The sequence below is a fragment of the Cebus imitator genome, unplaced genomic scaffold (assembly GCF_001604975.1).
Source record: "Cebus imitator isolate Cc_AM_T3 unplaced genomic scaffold, Cebus_imitator-1.0 Scaffold39, whole genome shotgun sequence".
Classification (NCBI taxonomy): domain Eukaryota; kingdom Metazoa; phylum Chordata; class Mammalia; order Primates; family Cebidae; genus Cebus; species Cebus imitator.
Window position 1 is genome coordinate 7,818,093 of NW_016107354.1, and position 15,404 is coordinate 7,833,496.

General features: G+C 39.4%; 1 protein-coding gene across 9 annotated transcripts in view; it reads right to left on the reverse strand.

Annotated features, from left to right (window-relative positions):
* SERGEF (secretion regulating guanine nucleotide exchange factor) overlaps positions 1-15,404 on the reverse strand; it is a 234,412-nt gene that overhangs the window by 201,840 nt on the left and 17,168 nt on the right. For all 9 annotated transcript variants that reach the window (XR_005199713.1, XM_017525826.1, XM_017525825.2 and 6 more), the window contains exons 7-8: positions 14,221-14,283; positions 9,952-10,110 (exon numbers count right to left, since the gene is read on the reverse strand). Coding sequence is in view for 8 of the 9 variants with exons in the window: in XM_017525826.1 (XP_017381315.1) it covers positions 9,952-10,110; positions 14,221-14,283 (222 nt within the window). In the remaining variant the exon portion in view is untranslated. The remainder of the gene's footprint in view (positions 1-9,951; positions 10,111-14,220; positions 14,284-15,404) is intronic.

The following is a 15,404-nucleotide window of genomic DNA, read 5'->3' on the forward strand; positions in this document are numbered from 1 at the left end:
TGTCTCCAGGCCTCTTGACACCTGGCCAGAGGAGCTCAGTGACTAAAGTATACAAGTAGATCTTGTAGGTTTCTGCACAACGTGGGACCTGTCTATTCTTTGACTCAACTGATCACACCCTTGGCTCTGTCTGCCGCCTTCCTTTATAGTGTAGACCCTGAAAAAACACATTGTGCAACTTTAACTAGGTCGCTTGCTTTCTCCAGCCTCTATCATCTCACATCTGCAGCATACTGGGGTTTTACTGGATAATCTTCAAAGTCCTTTTAATTCTAAAATGCTAGAATTTGAAACCCCCAGGCAAATCAAGGCTAATCTTCACCTGCAGACACAGCACTAAAAATGGGAAAAGGGAAAGTAATCAAACAATGCTTCCCTCTAGTGGTTCAATGCTGTCATTATACCCTACCTGCTCAGCACCCCATCACTAAACTTCTACTCCATTTCACCCTGAAATAAGCCTGCAGCCAGCAAAGCCCAACTGCAGGGGAGCCGGAGGGAAAACAAGGAGGCCAGACTCAAGGAGCCAAAGAGGACTCTTAGTTCCACAACAGTGGAATAATTATCCATCTTTAGGAAAAAATATATTTTACAACTCAAAGGACCTTTTGTGACCTCTAACTCCCCTCTTCAGATGAGGAAATTGAGGCTTCAGGGATGTTCAGGAGGGACTTACCCAAAGTCACAAAGCTGACTCATGACTGAGCCAAAAATAGATGACCGCTTTCCTGCCTCCTGCTAAAGTATCTTGCCTCTCTTCCATGCGACCTCCCATTTGAGGCCCGTGAAAGTGGCCTGTCAAGGGCATATTAACAGGAATAAATGGCAAAGGAGCCGGTCTCTTGCACTGAGGGGTAAGTGATTTTATTCATTAACTTTAAAATAGTATTTACAAGAGATATAATCAGATTGAGAATATTCAAAATTCAGCATAGAAAACAAAATTCACTCATAATCCCACCAATCAAAAATACTATTCTGGCCTATTTCCTTCTAGTCTTTTCTACACAAACATTTTTCTTTCCACAAACTAGAAGTTTCAGTATGGTTCATCTATTCTTTTCACTTACTATGAGTGTATTCCGTCATTAAATGTCCTTCTAAAACATTCTATTTAATGATAATATAATATTCCAACATATGGTTCTGCCATATAATATTCCAACATATGGTTCTGCCATAATTTGTTTAACCAATCTCTCTTCAATTTCATTTGTTGCCATACCTTTGTTTTTGTCATTATAAATTAGGCTGCAGCAAATGGTATTATACTTAATCTTTGAATACATCTATGACTATTTCTTTAGGCCAATTTTATTTTCTATAGGATATAATTTCAGAGCTGGAATGGCCCTTAAAGATCATTATGTCAGTGTATTTCCCAGATGGAAGAAAGGGGGCCAGAGACTTTACTGTCTTGCCAGAGGACAAAGAGAAAGCAAGAGAACCCAGTCAACCCCTCCATCTATTAAAAAGTGACCTTCCCAAAGCCCAACCACAATTTTACACCCTTCGCTGACCAACCTCACCCACACTGACCTCTCCTTCCCCTGAAATCCTAGAGCCTGCAGTGTCTGGGCTACTCTTTTAGCCCTTGGCCACATTCTTTTTATTCTTATACTAAATATTTAATTGTTCATCCAACCACAAGTTTCCTAAAGGTGGTTCTGGATTTTATATTCCCCTGTATTCTGTAGCATAGTGCTATATGCACATAGGGAAGCATTCCACAAATATCTCCTAAAGGACTAACGATGCCTATGAATTTCCTTCCAATGGCTTGCTGAAATGTAGTATCACTGGCAAAAGTTGGGAAAAGATGCTTCTTTGAAGAGTAAAAGAAGTTTAGCTAATGAGTTAGAGCTCTCTGAGAAACACACGATCTGGAATTAGAATAGCAGGCTTGAGGACAAAAGATGGGATTCAAGTTTTAGCTCTGTCCATCTACGTGAAACGGGGTATTGCCGTTAACCAATTAGGAACTCATCTGTGAAGTAAGGATAATAATACTCATCTTGCCAACTTCATATGAAAATATGGATATGAAAGTACTTTATAGTGATAAAGATGATCTGTGAAGGTTATTATTGCTGTTGCTTTCTCATAAATGGAAATGCAGCTGCTTCTGTGAATCCCACAATGGCCTCCTGACCCTCACTTCTCAGGCACCATTTCCCAGTTTCTACTCCACACACATATCCTTAAAGGAATCTATGGCTACACACTATGGAAGGTGGAGTAATGTACACTGTCACCCTATTCTGAAAAGGATCTTGGCCCCAAAACAGAAAAATCAGCATTAGGTATATTTATAAACTCAGTTTAGTGTGAATCAATGGCTGGGCTTGAATTTCACTAAGGCTTAGACATCAAATGCAGTAAGAATCACTGTTTTCTTGAAGCAGAACTTTTCTTTTTCTCTCTTTGAGATAAGGTCTCTCTCTGTCACCCAGGCTGGACTGCAGTGGCGCAATCTTGGCTTACTGCAACCTCCAGTTCCTAGGCTCAAGCCATCCTCCTGCCCCAGCCTCCCAAGTAGCTGGGGCCACAGGCATGCACCACCACACCCAGCTAATTTTTTTTATTATTTTTTTGTAGAGACAGGATTTTATCATATTGCTCAGGCTGATCTCAAACTCCTAGGCTCAAGAGATCCACCTGCCTCAGCCTCCCAAAGTTTTGGAATTATAGATGTGAGCCACCATGCCTAGCCAAAGCAGAACTTCTTATACAGAAGGAACTATCATTCCTGATTCAGGTCCCTGCATTTGACTACTTAAGTCGTCCACACTTCCCCATCATCTCTGGAAAGAATGTAACAAGGCAGAAATAGCACTGTACTGAGAGTCATGAGACTTGATTGAGTTCTGGTCCTAGCTCCTTCACCCACTCATTGTGTCTCCCCTATTTAGCCCTCAGTTTTCACATTGCTAAACTTAGGAAGTAAGGCCAGATGATCTCTAAGAGTTTCCATCCATTACTGACAGTCTAAGGATTCTAAGATAAAAACTCAAGATTTTAATAATAATCAAAAAGTATTTTAAAATAAGCCTTTGGGCTCAGTTTGACTTTCACCCATTGGGTTTTCAAAGTCTTAAAGCTCAAGTATCATTAGATCCAAAGCACTTGCTTTAAATAGAGCCCATGAGGTCAGAATCTCCCTGAGCTTGGTTGAAGTTTCATGATATATGGTCCCAAAGAAGATGGAGTAATGTACACTGTCACCCTATTCTGAAAAGGATCTTGGCCCCAAAACAGAAAAATCAGCATTAGGTATATTTATAAACTCAGTTTAGTGTGAATCAATGGCTGGGCTTGAATTTCACTAAGGCTTAGACATCAAATGCAGTAAAATATTTCTTGGGCTGTGACATTTGAAAGAGTGGCTAACAGCTAGTCCCTTTCACATGTACTATACAATTCCCCTCCTTAGGAAAATAAAAGAATTTTTAAAATCTCAATCAAAAGGATATAACCACAAATCAAGAGGACAGAGTGGAAGGGGGAAAATTTCACTGGAAAGTAGGACTCTATTTCTAGCTTAAATGTTGCCATAAAGTCACTTTCTCTCCTCTTGGTTTCAGCTTTTTTCATTTACAAAGTGGGGAAGTTGCTTCTTCCATCATTGATTCTCTAAAACTTCCAAGACTCTTGGGCTTTTTAAGGTGACACTGAAGAAAGTAAAGAATGTCAAAGAACTCTCTGTATTTGTTCTCACTTTGTCAATCCATATCCCTTATAAGACCACAAGGCTACTCTGGGATACTGTATGATTCAGGGAAAGCTTCCAGCATCCCAAAAGCAACCAGGTTGTAGACATTCTGACCAACTCCACATTAAGGTTTAGATCTTGTATAAATCATTCCCTTTGAAATTCTAATATATCACCAGCAACCAGCACTTCGCATTTGTAAACACTGATCTTTCTGCACTCTTCAGGAGAGTCCTGAATCAACTTGTTACCCATCCAGAGACATTCATATCCAGCCCCACAGAGACCTCTCACATAAAGAGATTAAATGGAACATGTGATCTCCAGAGAGCTGAAGAGTTTCCAAAAAAGCAGTGGGAGCTAATGGGTCTTAAAAAGACACATGAGCCCAGTCCTGTGCTGGATGCTTTAATACATCATCTCTTTCAATCCTCATTTTAGGTCAGCAGTTATTTCCCCATTTTCCTAATAAGGAAATGAGTTTAAAGAAGTTGGGTTTTTTCATTTGTCTAACATGTCTTAGGTAGGCAAAAGCAAATATGGTTCTTGCCCTCATGGAGCTTACAGTCTAGTAGGAAGGAAATTAGTCAAAGAATGCTACCAAAAAATAGCACAAAAGAGAGGTTTATGGTGCTATGAGAATAGAAAAAAGGGAAAAGTAGCTAGTCAGCAATGTCAAGAGACGTTGTCCCCGAGGAGGAGATGCCTAAGTTGAAGGTTAAGATTTAAAAAAAAAAAAAAAAAAAAAAAGGATTTAACTAAGTCAAAATGAAGAGGTGCATGGATAAGTGGCCAAATAGAGGAAATAGAAATGAATGATGCCTTCAAGGGACCAAGCAAAGGCCTGAGTGCACATCGGATAGGGATCAAGAACTAGCATGGTGAGAAACTGGACTGGAAAGGTCAGCAGAGAGCAGATCACACAGGACCTATAGGACCACTAAGGATTATATTTGTATCATAAGAGCAATAGAAAGCCATCTGAATGTTACAAACTGGGTTTGAAAAGATCCTTTCAACTGGGGTATGGAGAATGGGTTGGAGGGGAGAGGAAGAGTATTAGTCCATTCTCATATTGCTATAAAGAACAGTTAAGACTGGGTAATTGATAAAGGGAAGAAGTTTAATTGGCTTATGGTTCTGTAGGCTGTACAGGAAGCACAGCTCCAGCATTCGCTTCTGGGGAGACCTCTGGAAGCATACAACCATGGTGGAAGGGGAAGTGGGAGCATGCACATCATCTGGCAAGAGCAGAAGCAAGAGAGTGAGGGGAAAAATGCTACACACTTTTAAACAACCAGATCTCATGAGAAGTCTCTCACAATGGCAAGGACAGTACCAAGAAGAATTGTACTAAACTATTCATGAGACATCTACCCACAATCAGTAGGTTAACAGAGCTAAGATTCAAGCCTGGTCTATCTGACTTCAAAGCCCAGGTTTTTCTCTACTGTGCCATTTATTTATTCATTCAGCACTTAGTTACTGACCATCTGTTATGTCATGAACCAATCACCTCCCACCAAGCCCCTCCTCCAACACTGGGGATTACATTTCAGTATGAGATTTGGGTGGGGGCACACATCCAAATTATATCAAGGAGTAAATATGGGAAGACCAGGACACCAGTTAGAGGCTACTGCAGTATTAAGAGGTGACAATGGGCTGAACTACAGTGGTGACAATGGAGACAGAGAGAGGTGGAGCTGCCCACAGTCACACAGTCAGTAGGTTAACAGAGCTAAGATTCAAGCTTTGGTCTATTTGACTTCAAAGCCCAGGTTCTTCTCTACTTTGCCATTTATTTATTCATTCAGCATTTAGTTACTGACCATCTGTTATGTATCAGGCCTGTGTCAGATGCTGAGGATACGGCCATGAACAAAACAGATACTGCTCTAGTGTAATTTACAGTCTAGACATTAAACAAATAAGAATATAAAGAGATGTATATAATTACAAATTGGGATGAGTACCATGAATTTTAGTAGGTAATATTACCAATTAAACTACAAAAATCTTCCAGACTGTTGACAATACGAAAAAGCCACTTGCCTGTTGCATGCAAGTAAAACGCTTTAGGAAACTTTGCTTGTCAGAGTTTGATATTGAGTATGACATCCCTGGCCAGCTCATGAGCTTTGAGGCTAGTAGTCTCAAGGTCGCATTAACCCTGTGGAAATAGAATTCTTTCTAAAAGCAACTACTAACTCTTTAATTTACTTACATATCTCAATCTCAGGCAATCATCACGTATGCATTTAAAATAGCTGGGATCTTTCACAGATTCGTTCATTTGAACATCACAGCAGCCCAATGTAGAATGCAGGCAGGTTTTAATATCAGATTTCAGGGTTGAGGAAACTGAGGCCTAGACAGGTAAAGTGACTTAATCAAGGTCACCAAACTAGGAAGGCACCCAGATCCAACTCTCACTAGAAGCACCTCCAGCCAGGAAACCATGAATCTCAGATGAGACAGCTGCAGGTCACTGAGCTTGGATAAAGTCACCCAGGAGTCCCATGAAGTTCCTGAGAACAATGATCAGGGACATTAAGCAGCTTGGGAAAGGTTTCTAGAATGCAGCACCACAAGCCTGAGACACAGGTACCCTTGCCAACTCTCCCAGATTAGAACAGGTTCTCTTGGACTCCTTCCAAGTGCCTCTGACTAACAGAGAAAAGTATTTTTCCATCACAAACACTGCAGGCAGGCATCAGACTCCTGAGAGAGGAGGGCAGAGAACACATCCCAAATTCCCATATAGACAATCTATAAAGTTATTCTGATACCATGTGAACTGCCCCAGCTAAGCACCTACCACTGGGGATGTTCAGTATTGAGCAGTGTTTCTCAATCTTGACACCATTAACACTGGGGCTAGATAATTCTTTGTGATAGGGCGCTGCCCTTGCACTGTAGGATATTTAACAGCATCCCTGGCCTCTGCCCATTAGATGCCAGTAGTGTCTGTGCATAAACTCTTTTTTAAATTAATATCACACAACTAATGCCTCCCAGAATGAGACTGAGAGCAGCCCTGTACTGATGTGGCCTGCAAGTATATCCCAGGAATAATTCACCACTGGAGCTTGTGAAAACAACTAGAGTCAAATAACTCCTTGTTCCACTAATGAGCTGCTTCTGTCCCTGTGAGAAAATCTGATTCCCATTAATGTGAGCAGCTGAGTCTGATTAAATAGAAGCCCTGGGTGTTTCTTCTCAATGACACTGGGCCAGAGCACAGGCTTCCACTGCTGCTAGAAGGAACACAAAACTGGTGAATAAAATAACAGGAAACTCTCATTTACCCAAAATTCAGTACAAAAACCAGGACACTCAAATATCCCAGATTTAACCATTCTGGACTTAGGATAAAGGAGAAAGTGGCAATGTACAAAAACAAGCAATCTGAATTAACAAGCTAATTAAATCGCTGAAAAATTACCAAAAAATCATGCTCTCGAAAGGAGACAGAAACCTAGGACCTAGAAATTGAAATTCCATTTGACTCAGCAATCCCATTACTGGGTATATATCTAAAGGATTATAAATCATTCCACTATAAGGACACGTGCACACAAATGTTCATTGCAGCACTGTTTACAATAGCAAAGAACTGGAACCAACCCAAATGTCCATCGATGGTAGACTGGACAGGGAAAATGTGGCACATATACACCATGGAATATTATGCAGCCATCAAAAACGATGAGTTTGTGTCCTTTGTAGGGACATGGATGAACCTGGAAACCATCATTCTCAGCAAACTGACACAAGAGCAAGAAGATCAAACACCGAATGTTCTCACTCATAGGTGGGTGTTGAACAATGAGAACACATGGACACAGGGAGGGGAGCACTACACACTGGGGTCAGTTGGGGGGAAACAGGGGAGGGTCAGTGGCGGGTGGGGAGTTGGGGAGAGATAGCATGGGGAGAAATGCCAAATATGGGGCAATGGGGAGAAAGGCAGCAAATCACACTGCCACGTGTGTACCTATGCAACAATCTTGCATGTCCTTCACATGTACCCCAAAACCTAAAATGCAATAAAATAAATTAAAAAAAAAAAAAAAAGAAACCTGAAGCTGAGCTCCAGAGCAGCTGGGGTGACTCAGACAGTATCAGAGACATGGATGCCAACCTCCCATCCCAGGGGCTGGGCTGCTGGCCCAGATGTGGGAATCACATCAGTTATAATGCTTCAAAGCTAAAATCAAAGAAGCAACATCTTTATACCTTTCATTAGTCAACTACTTAACTAGTTAAAGGGTTTACTGACAGATTCAACCAATTCACCACCATTTGGTACTAAGTGTATTTTAATGTACTGCAATTCTTTGAAGACTGACTAACCATGAAACGCCTACCTGTGAACACCCAATCACTCAAGACTACTGCTAATTTCTATGCAACTTTTGCATGTTGTACTTAGCTCTATTGTTGTATATCTCATATTGAAATGTAGTAAAATTTCATTACAGATCTATTACCCCTAGTGGCCAGTGAACTCCTTAAGGGCAAGATTTACATCTAGTACAAGGTATAGTACATAAAAAGACCCTCACCATTTGTAAGATGGATGGAAGATAAAGTTTTCCATCTCTATATTCTTAGACTTACGCCTGTTTACATATTCTAGTGGGAAGATATGGCCCATGTCTTTTCTCCTCCATTTCTCCAAGGCTTAAGACATTGCTCAATAGGTGCCTAATAAACATTAACCTATTTGGTCAGACTCCAGAATCCAAAGACACAAAGAAGCTTTCTGTTCATGAACATCTAAGTCCCAGGAAGGAGGTCAGAAATCCTAGCTATCTACCCTGTCTTGTATGCATTTGTGTATGTGTAGTCTCCTTTAACTGTAAAGAGTTTGATGCAGGACAACAAGCACACTCTCTAATAAGGAGTGGAAATACAGAAGTGAGCAAGATTAATCTTGTGGCTTCCCGCACAGAGCTTATTGTCTGAAACAAAAGACAGATATGAACAACTGCACGCACACACAAAACCTAGCTACTATGCTCAGTGAGTCTCTTTAGGAAAAGGTTCTGTAGATAAGCCCAATCTTCAAACAATCTGAATCTCTTTGAGGAAAGTGATGACCCTCCTAATGAATGACACACTTTCCTAAGAGCATCCTCTAAAGCAGTAATATGGAAAGTTTAGTATACATCTTTGTGATACAGCCCTCTATTTCAAAATGATCATGAAATGTTTTAAAAGACCAATTAAAAGTATCATAGATATGACTGCCCGTAATCTACATTTTTGTATAGAAATATATAGTATGTGTGACTTACCAAGGATAGCCGAAGCTGACCTGAAAACCTGCAAAAACCAGAAACTCCTAAAATAAGAGTCACTAGGTATTTGGGAGTCTAGAGATGTGTGTGTAGCTAGCAAGCAGGACAGAGGTAGGCAAGAGGACTCCTGAGGACCCCTGAAGTTCAGAATACTTTGACATGATAACAGATCTTGGGAATTTCAAATTGGCTGGGGAACTCTGTGAAAATCAGCAGGCAGGAAGGCAGAGATGAATACAGGCCATGAAAAAACAAAATCTGAGGACAAAATCAAGAATATGAAGGCCAGGAAAGAACTGCCCTAAGGGAAAGAAACAAATGAAGATTCAAGAAAAGATGAAGATGCCAAAAGCTGTATGGCATGATATAAGATCTGAGGGAATATATGAGATGTCTGAACCAATACACGTAGTTTACTAGAGTCAATAAAAGTTGAAATTAGAATACTATGCCAGCTATGAATCACAATAATGCTCCTGCCTCAATCTTAAGATATTTATCTTTCACTTAACATTTTCTGATGCTTTTAATTTAGACTTAGACAGAAATGCAAATAGAGTCATCTCCTCGGCTATGACAAAGTAAGGACTTCCCAATAAGCTGGGCAAATTTCTGGGTGACGCTTGCTGCAATGGATCCCTTCTCAAAACCTCATAACTGGAAGGAGTTAACCTAACTCCTAGCTTGCCTTTTTGGGTACAAACCTGTGACCCTGAGAGGAAAAGCCACGTATCTGGCTGATGGCAGAACTACATCCCAGTATTCCCAACTCTGATCCTTAAGTTTACATCAATAAAAACCCTTTACCCCAAGCTTAATCCCCATCTCTGATCCTTAAGTTTTCATGAGTAAAAGCCTTAACCCCATGGCTGCTTAGCAACTGTCCCGCAGCTGCTCTTACCCACCATAAGCTCTCTGCTGCTCTCTCACCTGTCTGAGCAACCAGGTGTGTCCACCCACTCCAGACAGCAGTGACCTTTTCATTCTGGAAACAATGTGCTTCTATTTTCTGAGGCACAGTAAGGAAAGCAGCCTCAGTAGCCAGTTGCCCGTGCTTGTTGCTTCCCCAAACATACACCTCTCCAGCATCTTAAACACACAGAAGGGGAACAAAAGACGCGAGGGAACGTTAGTCCAAAATGATGGAAAATAACAGAGGTCTAAAAAATAAGTGGTTAAAAGAAGTTGTTTTACACTTACACTACAATGTTGAGTGGAACAAAAATTCATATACAGCATAATAACATATTATAAGTTTTTTCGAATTCTATACATAAAAAACAAGACCAAATGTTCTTAGTACTTTAAGAAATAAAATTGTATTATTTTTCTTTTCATTTTTTCATTCAACAAATATTTATTCAGCATCTACCTTGTGTATGAAACACATTTCTCTATTTTTTACATTTTTAAAATATATGCCAATACTTACTTTTGTATGGAAAAAAAATGCTTTAACTTTTCAAAATAACAAGTTAAAAGATACACTGCTTAAATTTTTTAAACATAAGATTATTTCACTGCATGCCCTGACTAGCAGAAAATATAATGCTGTAGAATCACGTCTGGATAGCACTTCAGCATGCTTTAACCTCACAATAAATCCTGTGATATAAGCAGGAATGTGACTGACTGACATTGTGATTTAACAGAAAGAGAGCAAATTCAGAGTCAAGTGACTCTGGCTTCTATTCCTGGATCTGGTAACTAGCTATTGACCTTGGACATATCACTTCCTCTCTAAGCCTTAGTTTCACCAGCTGAAAATTGGAAGGGAAGGCAGTTGGTCTAGAAGGGCAGACAATGTGACTGAAGACACTGGTAACAAGAATAACTATTAGGTGACTGTGGCAAACCAGAGAGTACATGCCTATCTAAAGGGCATTCACATTCAAAATGTTTTGTAAATGAAAGCCATACAAAATGGGGCCATAGGCTATAATTTAGACTATGCCTCGTCAGTTTATCATTCCTCAGCTTTTCCAACCCTTACAATCCAAGAATCAACAACTGCACTATCCAACACAGCAGTTAACCACCTACATGTGGCTATTAAACACTTGAAATGTGGCTAGTCCAAATTAAGATACATTGTGAGAGAAAACACACAGTAGATTGCAAAGACTTAATGCAAAAAAGAGTGTGGCTGATTATAATTTCATATAGGTTGCATGTTGAAATAATACTTTGGATACACTGGGTTAAGTAGATATATTATTAAAATTAATCCCACCTGTTTCTTTCTATTTTTTGATTTGTGGTTCATATTATATTTCTATTAGCACTGTTCTAGAAGATAAATTAATCAAGGCTGGAAGATGTTAAATTACTTTTCAAGACCACATGGTTAAAAAGGAGTCAAGTAGGGACTAGAGGCCAGGTCTTCTGCTTTCACTGCACTTTGTAGCTTCCCAATAAAGCTTTATAGTATTGCTTGCCATAGGGCAGTCTAGTATATAACCAAAAACTGATGGAAAGTCAGACAACATCATTTAACGGCATTAGACTAAGGTTCAGAAGTCTCCAGCTCAAGTTCCATCTGCTACCAGATCACTGTTTGACATTGGGCACATCACTTCACATTCTAGGTCTGTTTCCTCAGCTCTAAAATGAGGGAGTGTAAATCAGTGAAGCCTTTTTGTCACTTGGGTGACCCTGCAACACTGACATTCTGCAGTTCTATGAAGTGAATTTGGTGTATTTCATTCCCAGAGAGAGGGCAACCTCCTGAAGTTCATCAGGGTATGCAAAGTATAAAGATCTCTTACAACATAGCAAAAAAACCCCTGAGCAAAGTATCAATCCATTAAGTGGACTGGTAAGCTACAAAGATGCCACTGATGATAAGGCCTGTGTAAATGACTTCACTTACCTGAGTACATCTAAACCACCTTTTTGAAAGACAAACTGTCTTCCAGACGAGAATCATTATGCTGTTGTCTCAGCAGATAAAATTAAATTCTGCTGCAATGCCAATTAGTTACATAATCTACAACCACTCCAGAGAAAAGGTCTAAAGAGCACTGAACAAAATCCAATGTGTAACAGCTTGAACTAGGTGAAGAAAGAAAGGGCTAGTAATTTTTTTTTTTTTTTTTTTTTTTTTTTTTTTGAGACAGAGTTTTGCTCTGTCACCCAGGCTGGAGTGCAGCGGCACAATCTCAGCTGACTGCAACCTCCGTCAGCTGGGGTCAAGTGATTCTTCTGCCTCAGCCTCCCAAGTAGCTTGGGTTACAGGCACATGCCACCACACCAGGCTAATTCTGTATTTTTTAGTAGAGATGGGGTTTCACCATGTTGGCCAGGCTGGTCTTGAACTCCTGACCTCAAGTGATCCACCGGCCTCAGCCTCCCAAAGTGCTGGGATTACAGGTGTGAGCCACTGTGCCCAGCAGGGCTATTAATCTCCACAAGTTTTAGCTCACTTTCAAAATATCAAAAACCATTTCACTTTGTGAATATACTAAAAATTACTAAACTGTATACTTAAAATGGTGAATTTCTTATATATAAATTATATCTTAATAAAAATATTCAACACCTATATATAAAAAACACCATAATAAAAGTGCCCCACATATGAAATAATAAATTTGCTACCAACAAGAATTTTTAAGAAGTTGATGTTGGCAAGCAATTAGACAAACTCTAGGTTTACATAACATCAGTTGTTTCAAATTAATTAGAACAAAAGAGAAGCACCTTGTAGTGTACTTTTATTCTCAGAAAAGAATGCCTTCACCATCCCTCATTGACTATGGGGTATGAACACATCACATCTCACCCTAAGATCTCCAGTCCTTCCTCTGTAAAAGGAAGGGAGGGACCAGATACCCAGTGGAGTCCCTTATAGTTGGCATTCATTTCAACTCAACACTTTTAACAAATATTAATATATAAATCTACCTGATATGAGACACAGGTTAAAAGTAGATGCTTTTTTATTAGTTGTTTTGAATTCATTAAGTAACAAATTATCTGCAGCTCAGAATTTGCAAAGCATTTAAACTCTCACATTACGGCTCCTATGCTCTTCAAATAACTTAGTTGGACTGCATTGCAAATTTGATGTCAAAGAATGCATATCACCATTAATTTACATATATTATGGACACACCTGCATTTCTACATAAAAACATTAAGTATGGAAGTCCCTCTTCTTTGCTTAAAAAATAAAATACATTCAACTCCAAACAAAATATTATAAATCTTTCAGATGTATAGTCTCCAGTCTACCAGCAGGGGTCAGGGCAATGCGGGCCAAAGAGAAGGGATAACTCACTTTCAAGAAAATGCTTCATTGCCTTGGAAGGAAAAGTCACTAGACACTTTATACTGTATTGGCTCGGTGTTTCAAATGGAAGGATGAATGCACAGCCAAAGGGAGAGATATAGTGTAGGATTAAAAAAAGTTAAGATAGAAAAACATATCAAAGAGATGAATTAGAGAAATTTAGAGAGAAATACATAAATTAGAGAAATATATAACAAAAATATATTTTAGATTCACAAAAATATATATCTAGAGTTAGATATATAGATACATAGATTATATGTTAAGACACAAAGATGAACGATAAATAAAACAGATATATAGGTAAACAGAATAGATAGATAAATGGAAATTGATAAATGGATTAGAAAGACATAGATGGATAAAATACTTTAACATTAGACAGCTAATGAGTATACACAGGTAGAGAGCTTAGACAGTTATAATACACACCAAAATAGATTAGATGGATAAGACAGTAGCTTCCACCCTCATAATCGTAGGTATATGAGAAAACTACAAAGAACTCATGATTATATAATACACTGTGTTATCCATATATGTTATATATAAATTTACTGTTGATTATATGATTTGACAACCACCATTACCCTAAGAGGAAGATATTATTATCCTTATTGTGTAGTTAAGAAAGCAAACTCAGATAAAATGAAGTGAGCCTATGTTTGCTGTCCAGGCTTTATATGTATTATATTTAATTTCCATAACTACCCACAAAGTCTTTTACAGACAAGAAGATGGTCTCAGAAAGGAAAAGTAATTTGCCGAAGAGCATACCAGTGGTAGTGTCAGAATTCTAGCTCCAAAGTCTATGACACTCCCTCTGAATTTCAATATCTCTACTTCAAGCAGTCACATACAGAATCCTGAATGGCACGTTAAACTGTCACAGAGCTGGTACCTACCTGTTAACGAAGCTGAGTGGTCTGAGCCAGCAATAACACACATTGCTTTAGAATTCTCTAGACCTACAAAAGAAAAAAATTTCTTTTGAATTACATGTATAACAGAACAAAATGGTCAGAGAGGGGACTTTCAGCCAGCACCACCTGGGTGTGGGAGAGACTCAGCCAGTGAAGGCAGGCCTGAGTCAGCAGCACTGGCTAAGAAGATGGCTGGCACTTCTTGTAGGGAGCCTGGTAACACACCAGGGGATTGAACAATCAAGTAAATATATTCAGGATAAAGGAGCCAGATTCATCACTCCCAAAGAGGGGAGGAAACGTATAGATATGAAAAGGGGAAAAGCTAGAATCAACCATGTAATATTGGATAGTAATTGGAAAAATCAGTATAAATTCATGGTTTCTAGTAGAGATAAATACACGTAGGTGTGTGTACGTAAAAATGTGTGTGTGTGTGTGTGTGTGTGTGTCTATTTCCTAACTCTAGCGGTTGAGTGGGTCTAGAAGCAATGACATCTCATACATTCAGCTGCTATCAGATGCAAGCACTTAAATAACCCCAAGCCTCCTAAGAACACACAGCCAGAACCAGATTTTGAACTGGGCTCCTTTCTCCAAATTCAGCACTTTTCCTTCCTTAATTGCACTGCTAAAAGTGGAGACAGTCTGTGCTGACATGCAGTCTAGCATGCAGATAGACGCAGACTTATTCCGTAACTCTTTTTTCTGATACTTCTTTTTAATGAATCACTGTCTTAATAAAACGGCCCTCACACCTTCAAGTGTCCTCCGGAATGATAACAGGACAAAGCAGATGTTTTCACCCATCTTCACCAGAGAGGAAGTACTGAGCCCCTAGTGACCAGGTGAGGAGGGGACAACCAGGGTTCCAGCTCCAGAACCTTTGGCAATGAGGTGACTACAGGAGGATGAAAAGTGAAAGACTTTGAGGACTAGAAGTTGATGATCCAGTCTAATGTCTCATCAGAAAATTCCCCCAAACCAACTCGGAATCTGAGCTGTGGCCTACCCAAACAGATGTCAAACAGGTTGTTTAAATCAAATAAAATAAAAAACATTTTTCCTACTAATAACAGGTCCTGTGCTAAAATATAGAGCAAAATAACACACAGTTTCCACCCTTTAAAAGTCCATAATCTTTAGCATATGAGAAAACATACAGA